This window comes from Schistocerca gregaria, chromosome 7 (genome assembly GCF_023897955.1).
Source record: "Schistocerca gregaria isolate iqSchGreg1 chromosome 7, iqSchGreg1.2, whole genome shotgun sequence".
NCBI lineage: Eukaryota > Metazoa > Arthropoda > Insecta > Orthoptera > Acrididae > Schistocerca > Schistocerca gregaria.
Window position 1 is genome coordinate 107810238 of NC_064926.1, and position 16255 is coordinate 107826492.

General features: G+C 43.1%; 1 protein-coding gene across 3 annotated transcripts in view; it reads left to right on the plus strand.

Annotated features, from left to right (window-relative positions):
* The first annotated feature begins 3513 nt into the window (after nucleotides 1–3513).
* Nucleotides 3514–16255, plus strand: part of LOC126281349 (centrosomal protein of 44 kDa-like) — a 73008-nt gene continuing 60266 nt past the window's right edge. For 2 of the 3 annotated variants that reach the window (XM_049980256.1, XM_049980255.1), the window contains exons 1-2: nucleotides 3526–3641; nucleotides 3854–4085. In XM_049980256.1, coding sequence (XP_049836213.1) covers nucleotides 3550–3641; nucleotides 3854–4085 — 324 coding nt within the window. In that variant the 5' untranslated portion in view covers nucleotides 3526–3549. Of the gene's footprint in view, nucleotides 3642–3853; nucleotides 4086–16255 lie in introns of all 3 variants that reach the window. The other variant, XM_049980254.1, reaches the window with a different exon arrangement.

Consider the following 16255-nt stretch of genomic DNA (forward strand, 5'->3'; position numbering starts at 1 on the left):
CAAACAGAGCTTGGATGGCATGTACAGGTACAGCTTCAACACGATACCACAGCTCATCAAGAGTAGTCACTAGCGTATTGTGAGGAGCCAGTTGCTCGGCCACCTTTGACCAGACGTTTTCAATTGGTGAGATATCTAGAGAAAGTGCTGGCCAGGGCAGCGGTCGAATATTTTCTGTATCTAGAAAGGCCCGTACTGGACCTGCAACATGCGGTCGTGCATTATCCTGCTGAAATGTAGGGTTTCGCAGGGATCGAATGAAGGGTAGAGCCACGGGTCGTAACACATCTGAAATGTAACGTCCACTGTTCAAAGTGCCGTCAATGCGAAGAAGAGGTGACCCAGACGTGTAACCAATTACCCCCGTACCATCACACCGGATGATACGCCAGTATGGCGATGACGAATGCACGCTTCCAATGTGCGTTCACCGCGATGTCTTCAAATACTGATGCGACCATCATGATGCTTAAACAGAACCTGCATTCAACCAAAAAAAAAATGACGCTTTGCCATTCGTGCACCCAGGTTCGTCGTTGAGTACACCATCGCCGGCGCTCCTGTCTGTGATGCAGCGTCAAGGGTAACCGCAGCCATGGTCTCCGAGCTGATAGTCCATGCTGCTGCAAACGTCGTCGAACTGTTCGTGCAGATGGTTGTTGTCTTCCAAACGTCCCCATCTGTTGACTCAGGGATCGAGACGCGGCTGTACGATCCGTTATAGCCATGCGGATAAGATGCCAATCATCTCGGCCGTTAGTGATACGAGGCCGTTGGGATCCAGCACGGCGTTCCGTGTTACCCTCCTGAACCCACCGATTCCATATTCTGCTAACAGTCATTGGATCTCGACTAACGCGAGCAGCAATGTCGCGATACGATAAACCGCAATCGCGATAGGCTACAATCCGACCTTTATCAAAGTCGGAAACGTGATGGTGCGCATTTCTCCTCCTTACACGAGGCATCACAACAACGTTTCACGAGGCAACGCCGGTCAACTGCTGTTTGTGTATGAGAAATCGGTTGGAAACTTTCCTCATGTCAGCACGTTGTAGGTGTCGCCACCGGCGCCAACCTCGTGTGAATGCTCTGAAAAGCTAATTATTTCCGTACCACAGCATCTTCTTCCTGTCAGTTAAATTTCGCGTCTGTAGCACGTCATCTTCGTAGTGCAGCAATTTTAATGGCCAGTAGTGTAGATATAAATGGTCTCGGATTTCTTTTTCGTACATACAACATCGGTTGGTGATACTGGCTTCCTGCCGGATTGGTGATGACCACTGTAAGAATTTTACACAGTAATTGTGTGCCTCTCGGTGTTCTGGCTTCCATTTTATGGGCAATATATCGACGACTGGCCCTCGCGCCTTCGTCAGGTACTTTTAGCATATGTTAACAGAAAAACTCGCAGCCCCAGACGATGACCGCTGCGTTGGAGTCAGGTCAGCGAGTAGCAAAACTTGCACCACATGAAGGAGACAGATGGGTCGGCCATCGGAACAGTGTGTACAAATTGGGGACAACGATTCGTCAGAATATCCCGATGTACACCGTTAATCAACTGCCCCGAGAAAATCTGCTGCATAACGTTTTATACGTTACTGCAGCGCCGTCCGTTTCCTCAATTACTTCCACGTATTTCTTTCATGCCTCCCAGACTTTCTTCTGTGTATTTCACACATACGTGGTATATCCAATTTCGGATGAACATTACTGGTCCTGAAAATTTATTAGAACTAGTAGGCAATTCGATACAGTACGTCATGATACCAGCCACTCATCTCTCTGGTATGAGTCAAAGAAAGCTGTATCCATTAGTGCTGCACTTTTTTGTATACATTCAATATCCCCCTTTAGTCTCGTTTCTGACGGGTCACACATGCTTGAACGTAATTCTAGGATGGGTCGCGCCCAGTAAACCGAAATCTGCCGCCTGCTTTACCTGCGTTCGAGCCTGTGTGATCGTTCTGTTTCACATCCCTACAAATTGTTATATCTGGCTATTTGTATGAGTTGACCGATTTTAATTGTCACTCACTGATATTGTAGTCATAGGATATTACATCTTTTTTCGTTTTGTAAAGCGCACAATTTTACTTACCTATAGATCTAAAGAGAGTTGCCAGTCCTTGCGCGGCTTTCAAATCTTGTCAAGACACGACTGACTATTTGTGCAGCCTTTTTTTTTCAGACAGTCCTTCATAACAGCATCATATTCAAAAAACTTTAAGTTACCGTTAATATTATCTACCAGGTTATAGACGTACAACGACGGCCGTGGTAACAGAGCGGTTCTAGGCGCTACAGTCTGGAAACGCGCGACCGCTACGGTCGCAGGTTCGAATCCTGCCTCGGGCATGGGTGTGTGTGATGTTCTTAGGTTAGTTATGTTTAAGTAGTTCTACGTTCTAGGGGACTGATGACCTCAGAAGTTAAGTCCCATAGTTCTCAGAGCCTTTTGAAACATTTGAACAGCACAGATCCCAGCACGCTTTCCTGCGGCCCACCTGAAGTTACTTCTACATCTCTCGATGACTCTCCATCCAAGAAGCCCGAAGCTCGTGTTCTAGTGGCTAGCGTTACTGACTCTGGATCACGGGGTCCCGGGTTCGATTCCAGCCGGGTTTGAGATTTTCTCTGCCCAGGAACTCTGTGTTGTCCTCATCATTTCATTATTATCATCCTAATTCGTGACAGAGGCTCGATTGGTTTGTGTAAAAAAAAATCGACTGTGTACAAACTGGGATTTCGAACGGGCGCTGAAGACCGCGCAGTTGAGCGCCACACAAAACAAACATCATCATCGTCCAATCAAGAAAGCACGCTGCGCCCGTCCTACCAAGAAATATTAACAACGGGAAGCACCTTCTACCACGCACTTCCCAGTGGTTTGCATAGTATAAATATAGATATGGGCGTAAACATAACGTCTTGAACCGAAACCCGGTTCACCGTGAAGAACATGTCCCGACACTCGATGTATGCTGCATCTAGACTTGGATTTAGGTTAACTAGTTATCCCATTCAGTTTTCATGTTTGATTGTTCCCATCGGATACGTTGGGGCAAGCATGGCATTTAATATACGTTCTTTTGCTCAGAGTAGGTCATTAAGTAAAGATCTCGGCACTGTCTCCGCAATATGAATTTCTGAAACACCTACACAGTTTAGAGCCAAAATGAAGAGTAAATCAGACAAGAAAGGATGCCCTTCTAGTCTTTTAACTACGATATATGATTGATTTCGTCTGGGAAATGATTTTTTGTGTTTTCACGTACTCATCGTCAAATATATAGTGAGAAACAGTACACGAGAGAGATAATTATTAGAAAGCAATAATTATCGTTCTAATATATTCCCTTTGTAATTATCTTCCGTCTAAACCGTTCTGTTGTCTGCATATAGTTGCGACGCTGTTATTTGCTTCTGACTCAAGCAAATCCAAAGAATACGAATATATTATCTCTGATCTATGTTATACTCTAATTGTAAGTTTTCTCGATGTACTTGGTTATTAGTGACGGTCTCTGACACTTAAGTTGTACAATGCTAGCATCCGACAAATATCGGGATATCGGTAAATTGATTAATAAACTTCGAGCACTAGGGTTTACTCTCTCAGATTTGTTATATTCTAGGTGAGTACCACATTTCCGAATATCTCAAGTGTTTCTTCTGCATCAGCAATTGAAACCCGTCTAGATGTTTATTTTGGAGGGAACGAAACACAAATGTCAGGGAATAGCGATAGAATGCGTTAATATGCATGTTATAGAATGCCAGTAAATTGTTTTTGGGCGTGTGAATAGAAAATTGAGGAGCAGTGAGCCATATTGCACTTTTTTTTCAGATTCTGTGATGGAGACGCCGTCGTATACTCTACAATATATGATCATATACTTTTTTCGTATGACACAGAAGTGAAGGAGGTTATTCAGAATTTCCTCTCCTCTAAAGGAATACATCGCGGTCACGCACAAATTAATTTAAAAACCGTTTATCGCATCCTCCGAGATGTCTTTGACTACAAACCGGTCATAACTGTAGAGCACTTCAACTCGACGAAATTCGCACGTCACAAGGTAGTATGCCGTTTTCTAGTATAATTTGTATATTTTTCTTGGTATATTACCTTTAGTTCTGTATCGGTAAATGCGGCTTGTACTGTCTTCCGCTAGATCACTGGAAACCTGTGAGTTCAAACAATGTAGTGTAAAGTAGTGCTGTTGGTGACTGCCAAGTTTCATTTCCCTGTGCTGTGACAGAGCTCTTTGCACTGGAACGAGTAATTAGGCGGTTCCTGGTCCACTGGTCCATCGCGAAAATTACCAACGACTTTTCCACACAAGCACAGTACACTATCCATCGCGAGGGTCGCTGCTCGGTACGAAGTAGAAAGCTTAGTGGCTGCGGTCCGGGATGGAGTTTATGTTTGCTATCTGCAAACTACTCCTTTACACCCCCCCTCCCCCCCCCCCCGCCCCGCACACACACACACATGCGCCCTCTAAAGCAAGCAAAGAAAAAGTTCTTGCACAGTATTTGTTCTTTCTGGTGATTGATAGCACGAAAGATTATTGTTATTAAATGACTTTCCAATGTCATGAAATACCGGTATCAACGTTGCAGTATGAACCGCCTTTTAGTGGACCTTCACAAGAGCAAAGAAAGGACTGAGAAACATCATCCTTCCTTCATATCAAACTTTCACATTGTCCCGTACTTATTTGACCCAGTATGTCACGTAGTTCATAATTCACGGGGAAGCACTTTTGCGCTAATGCGACAAAATATCTATTAGGAATGAAAGGTATATTAGCTTCAGGTTCATATATACGAATAAAAACGCAGTATTATTCACACTTACGAGAGTTTAGTATGAAGAAATACGAACTAAGAATTTCACAGCCAGCGACAAAGCACTGTACGTCAAGTGTAGTTTAATCGGAAAGTTTTGTTCCATTATTCATAAAGGCTTTATTTTAACCACAAAAAAACCAAAGGTCTGGATTAAGTTTGAGTTATTCTTTAGACATTCTTCTGTGTTATAATATTTGATATAGCCTATTGCAAGATTTTGTTTCGACTTCGCACTGGTTCATCGTTTTGTCATTCAGTAGAATACTCTCACCATTTCTGTGGTTTGTTCTCGCGAAAAGCACTTCACCGAGTATCTCCTGAAGCGACTTTTTAATAGAGTTTCACGATGCTCGTCGGTATATCATTAATGCAAGGGCGCTGACAACCTTGCTGTCTAACGCCCTCAGCCATCAAATCATCATCATCGCTTTACATTGAACATTAGTGCGCGAGTTGTGGAGGTTGCCTAAACTAGCTACCACCTCACTGGTGATGCACGTTGAACGGAATCGAAACGCGCTCCTTCAAATGGGAAAGATTTCTGCATCTGTGCACTTCGTGGCTCACGTGGCTTGCCGACAAAGTGATTTCGAGAAGAAAGAAAGCAGAACACAGCAACTCGATGCAAAAGACACACGAGTGTCGAGTAACTGGTGAATGATCTTCGGTTCGTGCTTCTGCGATGCATACATGAGGCCGTATCGATTTCTGGCGTCAGCGCGCTGTTGCGGAAAGAAAAATTTTTCTGTCGTGAGAGGTGCCGGGCAGTTATAAGTGCGCGGCAGCCGAGCCTGTGGGGACTGGTGGTGGACTGGGCGACAGAGGGTGGACTAAGCTGTGTACCCAGAGGGGGGCGCATGTTAAGTCCGGCAAGTACTACGGCGTCGTTGGAGCCCGGGGGTTGCAGTTCAGTCGGCGGATGGCGGGGAGCGTGTCACAGCAGAACTGGTGCCTCGCACTTTCACTGATTATGGTGAGCGTCGCCGTTCAGTTGGGAATTTGAACTGGGTCATTAGCCTTTGCTGAAACAGTGAGTCGTCCGTCTGTGACCGACTGCGGTCGCGTGCAGGGTCCTCCTGTAAATTGAACCGTTTTCAGTTACTAAGTCTCGGCAGCATTTTCCTATTTCCTCTAGGGCACATCACCTTGGATGTTGCACCGAAGAGCGAGTTGGGATTATCGCTCACTGTGTAAGACGTTGTGGTCTCCTGACCTTCATTGCTTACTTATTCCGCTCTCACAATCATATTCCGCACACCACAACGCTTCATTCGAACCCAAACTCGATAAGATAAAGTCAATGTTGTACGAATTCATGTAAACGATATGCAAATAACAAGTAAATCGCAAGTGCGCACCGAGATTGAAATACTCGAGGCTGGCATACACACACACACACACACACACACACACACACACATATTCGAGACACGATGGTCACAAAAGCTTTTAGTTCGGGAGAGGCAAACCGCACGCCAGGAGGCCGGTCCCTTCAGAGGATGAGTCAACCTATCTACGTCGGCCGGCGACCACCGGTAGAGCAGACAGCATTTGCCCGAGTGAAAGGGAGAACGATCCTGTGTTTAGTTTAAAAGCAAATTCCGCTAAATTGTGTGAGAGCGCTCAGCCTATGCATTCTTTACAAACATAGCACGCAGTTTCAGAGGTTTTCACAGGGAGACAGCAAACGCCAAATGCCGATGCTACAGATTACCAGACTGGTCCCCTTAAAGGAAATGTCATTCGTCTGTTCTAGAAGAGCAATGCTGATTGGCAGACAATATTCCTGACGCCTTGAGCTGAATGAGTAATGGTAGAGACCGAAAGATATACCCCTCCACATGTTGGGTGGAGAGGCGCTGTCCCGATATTGAGTCCTTCCGATTAAGCATTGTTCACTGTGTTGGCCGCCACACTTATTGTATGGTGTGAACGGACAGAACGCCTGCGAGCAAATTTTTGAGTGGCATCGCGGTGGTTATCTGAGCGGTGTACCACACCAATAGTTAGACTAGGGGCGAATAGGAGGCCTTGAATTCATCAAGGCGTAGGGAGAGTTTGATTGGCAAAGGTCAATCCAGATAGAACGAGAGTTATCTTATTTGTCAGCAGCGAGCGGCGCAGACAGCAGTCATCGCAGCTTACGGTATTGTGCGCTACAGCTCTTGCAAGCCCCATATTTCCTCCACAACAGTGCACTTCACTGCATTTCACACGTGACAGCCTCGACCGTACCTAGCAACATTCTAACGGATAATTATTCAAGTTGAGTAGGTGCGGCTCTCAGCCATTCTACCAAGTCAATAACAATCTTAATCTTAAACATTTTATAGAAATTTCATTAGCGAATCCTATCCTTGAGAGGTAACCACATTCCGAAAAGAACCCGGAAATAAATTGTTCAGTTTATAACTAAAAGTGCCATTGTGATTTCCCAGAATTTTTACAAAATAAATAATAATTTTCGTTAGTTTCATGTTTTTCTTACACTAACTAGCACTACTCCAATACCCAAGTATCCCACGAGTTACGTAAGAAATTTTGTGAATTTTTGTGTCATTTCCTTACAGCGGACGACTCCAGGAGATATTTATTGCTGTTAGTTTTTCAGGTATTTCTGTTTAGAACGTTAGGAGCGTCTGTCTGACTTCTGTAGTAGTGTGCGAGTGGAAATTGCATCTTGCAGCAACAACAGGGTAAAGGGTACATCTCAGATTAATCCGTTGCGCAGAATGACAGAATAACACCCACATAACACCCACACGCTCACAACTGTAGTTCCACGAAATTGTATGTTGGCAGTGTTATACAAATTTCCATGTATGTGTCGCTAATCGGTTACCTTTCTGACGCAGAAGTTCCGAAATGTGTAAATCGTGTTGTGCCGTGTAGCTTCAGGGCACTTCGTGATTGTGGATACACGTTCTCAGCTTCCACTGGCCGGAATCTACATGTTAGGGAGTTAATTAATTTCTGTGATTACAAAGCTGTCAATCTATCCCATTAAGCTGTAACTGCATTGTTCCGAATTGCCTTATGTTCAGGAGGCAGGGTGAACGTAAAGTTCGTTAAGACTGATGGTGATAATTTGTCGTTTACAGAGTTTGTCCTTATCCTAGGACTGTATCAAAGTGATCCATGTGCTGATGTATCTGGTACCGATGAAAAGTTGATTTGTGTGCATGTTTTGTTTCGGTGAATTGTAGTTAAATTTTTTATTGCCTCTTCTTTAACTACCTGACAGTCGTTCCTACATTTTTTTCTTAGTAAATATTTATCGTTAAGAGTCACACTTTTGTGACAATATACATCAATATGTCTTGTCCGTGTCCTATTTTTCTACGTAGTCTCCATCACGTTCTATGGCCGTACGCCAACGTTGTGAATGAGCATGTATTCCCTGCTGGCAGAACCTCTAGTCCTGTAGTCGTAGCCATTTTTCCACTGCGTGACCGATACTCTCGTCATCTTCAAAGTGTGTTCCCCGAAGCGACTCTTTAAGCGGCCCAGAGACATGGCAGTCAGAGGGTGTCAGGTCTGGACTGTAGGGTGGGTGAGGCGACGTCTGGAGCAGTGGCTGTGGCAGGACGCCCCGACCGTGGCTGATCATGGAGCTCTGTTTCTACGTTTCCTGAGGCTGTAACTTTCTTTACCCATCGCCAAACTGTATTCCTATCAACTGCAACATCGCCATACACTCTACACAAACATTTACGGATGTTGACCACGGTTTTCTTTCCTGTACACAAGAATTCAACAACAGCGCGCTGCTCGTAACGTAAGTCTCATATAGACGTTACTTTGACGCTGTACTACGGTTCTGCCATTTGCCAGAACAGTTCGAAAATTCACCGGCGCACAGAATAAACATCAAATTTGAAATAACAACAAGGACGTGTGTTTATGTATATTAATGGCTTTTTTTTAAAAAAAAAAAAAAATGTGGTGCATTACTTATCGAACGACCCACGTACCGAACGATGGTTTTCTTACGAGCGGATTGGTTAAAGTGGCGTTAAGTAATTCACATGTCAGTGTCCCTATCGCGAGTTACAGTGAACTGACGCGAAAGAATTCTAAGCTTAAACTTACTTGGTCTAAAAGAGGACCTTGAGTAATTTTAAATTTGAAAATCGATTGGTTTCAGTATCTAAAGAAAAAGGAAACTTTGGCAATCTAGAACTGTAGTGATTATTCTAAATTCCTTGGATCATTGTAAATTTTTGAAGGTCGTTGATTCTAATGTTAAAGGGAAAATTTTTGGTAACCTTTAAATATTTTGAAAGATTTTACATTCCAAAAAATTCGTATGATATTAATCTTTCAAGGATTATTGGTTTTAATTTTTGTTTATAAAATAGGTATGGATCTTCTGTATGTCTGCGTAAGCCCGTGTAAAAAAGTATTTACGTGCAAGAAAAATAGCAGTCATTACCTTTCGGCAATGAACGCTGTCAGTTTCATTATGTGACTCACAGTTCTTGTCATACCTTGCTTCGAAGCCAGTCATTGCCAGTTATAATTCAACTGTTATAGAGAAAACATCAGTTACAAACACGAGAAAAAGTGGATATTTTTTCCTGGCTTAAAAATAAAAATATTAAGCACCGCATAAACCAGACTCGTGCCGATCTCCTTCAAATGCCAGAACGTACAAACTTGACTTCCTTGCACGTGAATGGGATCACACAGTTTTGCGTTTACTGACGTGTCACTGTCATTGTAGCCCCATGGGATTAATTTGGGCAAAGGATTTTAAGGCTATGTGGGAGAAAAAAAAACATTTAGGACAACATACACTGAATCACTTGTGCATGAGGCAATAGACAATGAGCCGGCCGGAGTCTGGAACTGAGCGACCGCTACGGTCACAGGTTCGAATCCTGCCTCGTGCATGAATGTGTGTGATGTCCTTAGGTTAGTTAGATTTAAGTAGTTCTAAGTTCTAGGGGACTGATGACCTCAGATGCTACGTCCCACAGTGCTCAGATTCATTTGAACCATTTTCCTAGCCTTTTTGATTAGGACTTTGTATCCTTTTAATTATGTGGACTGTAATGTTCAACATACTGTCCAATGAGAAGTTAAGCTTCTCCCACCATACTGTAAACCTCTGTCATTTTCAAAGCACGAACTACGTAAGGCCTAAAATGATAGTAATTGTTACTTGTCGAGATATCGGTGGTTTTCGATGTTATCGGTCAGATTCCCTGGAGTTATTCACAGATGATAGTTAATTGTGTCCAATGGATTATAAATGCGGTCTTTCACTGTAATATCGAACGTGTTAATTTACACTCATAATCCCTGTTAACACTTACGGACCATTTTACGATAGTCTTTTACATTAATCTGTTCTACCACTAATTCTTTTTTACACGTAATGATTACACCTCAACTATCGTCAGACACACACACACACACACCCACACACACACACACACACACACACACACACACACACATACCTTACACATTTTTAAAAATTCTATTGAGCAGAAGCAGCTGTGAAGCAAATATAATGATTTCGGTTTGTGCTTGAAGATAATTTTGTTGTGTATTACATTTTTACTTATATAATGGAGTTCAAATCGCAATAAATGGTAATTATTGCAAGCAGTTTCAATGTCGTTTTGAGAAAAACTGTACTTCACATCTTCACAAAGTTGTGTCAGCTGTTCTCGCCTCCCGGCATCCCGCAAAATAAATCTGTGGAGCAGTGGACGTGAATTAATATTTCTCTAATGACAATTGATAGAAATTCGTTTTAATATTTATTATTCCCCTCATAGATTCGAATCGATAATACAATGTACCGTAGGCAAACGAGTCCGACTGTCATCCACAGCAATGCAGTTCGGCAACGTGGACTTTTGTTTGCCCGCTCTCTGCTGCCGTGCATGCGCAGTTCTCATCCCCCTCCCCTCATGCTTCCTTTCCGCTCCGCCTCTATGCGCGGAAGCGCCGTCCTAGGTGATGCCGGCTTTAGTGTTGCATCACAATTTCGTTTCAGGCCCCGTATTTCTCGTGGGTCACGACAGCGGCTGTGTGATGTCCTCGTTCCATCGACTGTGGAAGTGGCGCCTTTCCTGACTTTGTTGTGTTAACAGCAGCGCTGGATGACGAGTTGTGGTATGGTATGGCGCTGGGTTGCTACTCAAGCTGCTGGATTCTGAGCCGGTACAGTTTTAATATCATACACTGATCAGTCTGAACATTGTGACCACGCCCTTAACAGCCGGTATGTCCACCTTTGGCACAGACAACAGGGGCGACACACTGCGACCTTGTTAGGTCGCTTAAGGGACGTGGCACCACATCTGCACACACACGTCACCTAATTCCCGTAAATTCCGAGGAGAGGGAGGAGGGGGGCGGCGATGAGCTCTGACATCACATTCAATCACATTCCAGATGTGATCGATTGGGTTCAGATACGGCGAGTTGGGGGGCCAACACATCAACTGGAACTCGCCACTGTGTTCCTCGAACCACTCCATCACACCTATGGCCTTGTGACATGGCGCATTATCGTGTTGAAAAATGCCACTGTAGTTGGGAAACATGATCGTCATTTACGTGGTCTGCAACCAGAGTACGATACTCCTTGGCCATCATGGTGCCTCGCACGGGCTTTACTGGTCCCGTGGATGACCACGTGAATGTTTCCCAGAGCATAATGGAGCTGTTGTCAGCTTGTCTCCATCCTGTAGTACAGGTATCGAGGAGCTGTTCCTCTGGAAGACGACGGATTTTCGCCCTCCTGTCTGCGTGATGAAGATGGTATTGGGATCCATCAGACCGTGCAGTGCTCTGTCAGTGTGTCAATGTCCAGCGCCAATGATCATGTGGCCATTTCAGTCACGTTGCCGATGTTGTGGTGTTAACATTGGCACATGCGTGGGTCGTTGGCTGTGGAAGCCCATTGTTAGGACACTTGCACCCTGCCCAGCATTAAAGTCTCATTCACTTCAGTCACAGTTCGCCGCCTGACTTGTTTTACCAATCTGCACAGCCCATGACGGTGAAGATATGCTAGAAGAAGTAAACACAGTTACAAAACATCTAAGTAATTGGAAAACAGAAAATCAGTTGATAATAAACTACAACAAAACAGTAGCCTTAAATTTCCATAACCACCAAAACACCACATTGATATATCCAGAAATAAAAATCAATCAACACCCTATTGCAAATGATGAGGCTACAAAATTTCTCGGTATCTGGATACAAAGAGACTTAAAACGGGACAAACACGTAGAACATATTAATGCCAAGCTGAGCACGGGCTGTTATCTCCTTAGGGTTCTCAAACGATGCATAAATGAACAGGCACTATTGTGTGCCTATTATGCGTACTTCAATGCTCATCTCAAGTATGGACTTATATTCTGCGGAAGTTCCCCAGCAGCTCAAGGGACTTTCAGAATACAAAAAAGAGTCATTAGGATTATGACAGGGAGTGGTGCTCGACAGTCCTGCAAACCAATATTTAAAGCACTGAATATGCAGCCTCTACCGTGTATGTTTATTGTTGACACACTAATGTACGTAAAAAAAGTATATGATTGTAAATGATGATAATACTTTGAAAAACAAAGATATGCATTGTTATAATACTCGAATAAAATATAACTTTCATGTACCCCCAGCCACTACCAGATTATATCAGAAAGGTACATGCTATCTGGGTATTAAACTCTATAATAGACTATTAAATAGTATAAAATGCTTACAAAATATTTGTGCTTTTGAAAGATCTGTCAGAGAATATCTACAGTACCACCGTTTCTACTCAGTAAAGGAATACTTGGACCAGAATAACTGTTAAGAACTAAAGCTACTGTTATTTGTAGCATTGTATCATTGTAAGAACTACAACTATTGAAATTGGTAGCATGTTGAAAAATGATTATTTAAATATGTACCATTTTGAACTCATTACTAAGTTCAATATCATCCTGTACACTATACTACATATGATCAAAGGACTCAATAAATAAATAAATCGACATCTGCAATGAGAGCTGGCAAGCCAACTCCACGACATATGGATATGCCTTCACCTTGATTTCGACATGTGTTGAAGACACTTACCACAGCATTCCTTGAACGCACAGCAAGTGGTGCAGTTTCTGAAATGCTTAAGCCGAGCCTCCAGGCCATCATAATCTGCCCTCTGTCAAACTCAGATGGGTCGCGCGCCTTCCCCATTCCAAACACGGACATCATGCACATTAATACTACATTCATCGTGCGTGTGTCTGACTGGCAGTTATTCCTCGCCAGGTGACGCTGCTATCGCCTGGACACGCTTATATCGATAGTAGGTCGACGTTCATAATGTTCTGGCTGTACAGTGTAAAGCAGGCATGGGAAACCTTTGGTGACCGTGGGCTGGATTCACATACGTATATCAGCTCGCAGGCTGCATTGTCACATGACGTGGCAGCAGTGCTCCTAATACGCAAAGCCAAAACTAATGGGTCTGTGACGTTAATGTTTACAGGGTAACGAAAAATGTTCAGATGTGTGTGAATTTGTAAGGAACCAAACTGCTGAGGTCATCGGTCCCTAGACTTACACAGTAGATGATTTCAGCTTGATTTCGGCTCGTGTTGAACACACTTACCACAGCACTCCTCGAAAACACGGCAAGTCGTGCAGTTTCCGAAATGCTTATGCTAACTTAAACTAACTTATGCTAAGAACAACACACGCCCATACCCGAAGGACTAGTACCTCCGGCGGGAAGGGCCGGGCAATCCCTGACGTGGCGCCTCAAACCTCGCGGCCACTAGGCTGGGCACAGGGTAAAGGACCGATATGAATGACACCCCTTTTCCAACAAGCCGTGCCACAAAAATATGACTCGAAAATAGCATTGTTGTTTATATTCACCCAATCTTCACGTTTTCATTTATTTGCGCGTCGTACACAATGTTTCTTTATCTATGACTTTTTGCAATAGCTGGCTTAAAGCTACCGTTAGAAAATTCTGCAATACTGTTAGTAAGGAAACTGTGCTCATGACGTGTAAATAAATGAAATTATTTGAAGATGGGATGCCAGGCATCCTGAAACGTCATCATGGTGAAATAAATTCCTATAAAAGTAACTAGTTGCAGCTAATTCATTATAAATTACCCACAGTGTCAACAGCTGCAGGCTTCTAATACGTCCACAACAGACAAGAATTAGTTGCTAATGTTTATACGGGAAAGGACTGTAAACATGTGCACAGAATGGAGATTTGTCAAACTGATAATAATTATCCTCACACGCTCAATACATGTTGGTAGCACTAAGAATATTTTGGATGGATCAGTACAATTCCTCCATATTTCTAGTGTTAACAATAATATAACTCTCTCCCTCAGACAATTATTACATTGATGTATTTTCACTAGTATTGAAGTTGTGAGGGTCCCCTGACTTCCAGGTGAAATTTCTATCATTGCTAATGGTAAGCACAAATTGTATGTTGTTTACACTGCACGAAAGGGCTGAAACTGCTCACATCAATGACAGCAGAGGTTTTACAGACTGTATAGTCATTAAGAAGACAGTACATATGTGACGCGATAACAGCGCCTGTAATGCGTAAGTTCAAAGACATCTGTGACATGCAGCTTTTCAGACAATGTATTTGGACTCACCCCAAAGCTTTTCAAGAGAACATGAATACTATCATACACAGTGAAATACAAAAACTCGACCACACAGCCAAAAGGAAACTCGCCTGAAGTGACAGCAGCTTGCCCAGCGAGTAAGGTGGAATTTTGTCGTCCGTGATTGTGAAAATACAGACACCTTCAGATATTTTTTTTTTTTTTTTTTGCTCGCGATACCTTCATTCGGCGTCTTGGTTCCTTACAATTCACCACAAGAACTCCTACCCCAAAATAAAACTTTTCAAGATCATGTGATTGTACAGAAACCCATGTGAAACATAGCAATTTTGTCCAAATCCAGTGCGCTAAACACACAAATTTTTCCATCAGCATTTAGGAGAGCTGAAAAGTTAAACTAAATGTATTTACTGTGGCTTATTGCTTTAAAAACTATTCAACAAAAGATTAATGTGAGTTCTGAGTTTGAATTTTTAACACAAAAGTGTTGATATCTGGATTTATGTCACTTATGCTGAGTCTTAAGGTATTTTCCAGGTTGTCGTCTTTTAACCTCGTACGTGCGCTGCATTTATTTGTTTTCGTAAGGGAAGAAACCCCCCCCCCCCATGAACCATGGACCTTGCCGTTGGTGGGGAGGCTTGCGTGCCTCTGCGATACAGATGGCCGTACCGTAGGTGCAACCACAACGGAGGGGTATCTGTTGAGAGGCCAGACAAACGTGTGGTTCCTGAAGAGGGGCAGCAGCCTTTTCAGTAGTTGCAGGGGCAACAGTCTGGATGATTGACTGATCTGGCCTTGCAACATTAACCAAAACGGCCTTGCTGTGCTGGTACTGCGAACGGCTGAAAGCAAGGGGAAACTACAGCCGTAATTTTTCCCGAGGACATGCAGCTTTACTGTATGATTAAATGATGATGGCATCCTCTTGGGTAAAATATTCCGGAGGTAAAATAGTCCCCCATTCGGATCTCCGGGCGGGGACTACTCAGAAGGATGTCGTTATCAGGAGAAAGAAAACTGGCGTTCTACGGATCGGAGCGTGGAATGTCAGATCCCTTAATCGGGCAGGTAGGTTAGAAAATTTAAAAAGGGAAATGGATAAGTTAAAGTTAGATATAGTGGGAATTAGTGAAGTTCGGTGGCAGGAGGAACAAGACTTCTGGTCAGGTGACTACAGGGTTATAAACACAAAATCAAATAGGGGTAATGCAGGAGTAGGTTTAATAATGAATAGGAAAATAGGAATGCGGGTAAGCTACTACAAACAGCATAGTGAACGCATTATTGTGGCCAAGATAGATACGAAGCCCACACCTACTACAGTAGTACAAGTTTATATGCCAACTAGCTCTGCAGATGATGAAGAAATTGAAGAAATGTACGATGAAATAAAAGAAATTATTCAGATAGTGAAGGGAGACGAAAATTTAATAGTAATGGGTGACTGGAATTCGAGTGTAGGAAAAGGGAGAGAAGGAAACATAGTAGGTGAATATGGATTGGGGCTAAGAAATGAAAGAGGAAGCCGCCTAGTAGAATTTTGCACAGAGCACAACTTAATCATAGCTAACACTTGGTTTAAGAATCATGAAAGAAGGTTGTATACGTGGAAGAACCCTGGAGATACTAAAAGGTATCAGATAGATTATATAATGGTAAGACAGAGATTTAGGAACCAGGTTTTAAGTTGTAAGACATTTCCAGGGGCAGATGTGGACTCTGACCACAATCTATTGGTTATGACCTGTAGATTAAAA